Below are 1,144 nucleotides of genomic sequence, written 5' to 3' on the forward strand. Positions count from 1 at the left end.
TTCTGTAATACACTTACCTGGGAACTATTATATCAGTGGATGAATGGTCTATTATTCCCATACGCTACCTTTGGTAAGGATTTGAATTTTGTACTACAGACTTTTCCCCAAGCTCACCATTTCCTGTCCACGATTACAGGGATTTGAACCACAGATGTCCAATTATTTCAGTAAACTTTAAAATAGTGTATTTTATTGACAAGCTTTATTATTGGACAATAAAACCCAGATGACAAACGATAAGTAAACATTACTTTTTGTAATGTACTGTAATAGGTTGCTGTTGAGCAGCTAACTCTCAGAAGTCCTTAAACAAGTTTTTTCTGAGCAGTTCCTGCTCACAGCTGCATTACCATGCCACAAAAACTTAAAGGTCCCATATTGTAAGAAAAGTGAGACCTCCATATATTTTTTATGATAAAGCAGGTCAAGGTGTTTTACAAATATTGTTAACACAGCCCATGATCAGAAACAGTGCCTTTATGAAACGAGCTGTCTGCTACAGTGCTGTTACAGTTATTCCCCGGCTGCAATGACAGTGCAATGACGCTGAGAGCGCAGATGCAGAAGACCCAGAACCAGCAACCAATCAGAGCAGACTGGGCTTTTCAGAACAGAGGGTGAATACAGAAACATTCAGACAGACGGTATCAAAAATATATGTTTGTGGAACCTTAAAGCATGGGAACATGTTCTAGTGAAAACCCAAAATAAAATATGAACCTGTAAATTAACATAATATGAGACATCTAAACGTGACAAAATGCTAACTGGGATGGATTACGCAGTATCTCAAGCAAGTTTGAAGACTGTAAATTGAATCAAAGCGTGGTAGAATATATGAAAAATAACAAAAAAAGTAAGGAACTCAATCTAAAAACTGAGGGCATACTTTGGGAAACCCTAGTAATTTAAAGTAAATGTGATTCATAGTTAAAACATGTAAATCGAAGAAGAGATAATAATAAAGAATAGGGGTGTGCAAAAAAAATTGATTCACATTCATGAGTACATTTAGTAAATAAACTCTTACCTGTCGGGGAGCACTCTTTTAGTGTAGAAATCTGGGAGTCCATCATCAAGAGGGCTTATTCCTCCGTTTTCACTGCAATGCTGTAAACACATACACACACACACACACACA

At 36.7% G+C, this 1,144-nt stretch overlaps 1 protein-coding gene across 3 annotated transcripts in view; it reads right to left on the reverse strand.

Moving 5' to 3' along the window:
• The window catches only part of LOC116695588 (capping protein, Arp2/3 and myosin-I linker protein 3), a 43,263-nt gene that overhangs the window by 9,562 nt on the left and 32,557 nt on the right, over positions 1-1,144 (reverse strand). For all 3 annotated transcript variants that reach the window (XM_032525945.1, XM_032525946.1, XM_032525944.1), the window contains one exon: positions 1,034-1,113. In XM_032525945.1, the coding sequence (XP_032381836.1) occupies positions 1,034-1,113 (80 nt within the window). The remainder of the gene's footprint in view (positions 1-1,033; positions 1,114-1,144) is intronic.

The sequence above is a fragment of the Etheostoma spectabile genome, chromosome 9 (assembly GCF_008692095.1).
Source record: "Etheostoma spectabile isolate EspeVRDwgs_2016 chromosome 9, UIUC_Espe_1.0, whole genome shotgun sequence".
NCBI classification, from domain to species: domain Eukaryota; kingdom Metazoa; phylum Chordata; class Actinopteri; order Perciformes; family Percidae; genus Etheostoma; species Etheostoma spectabile.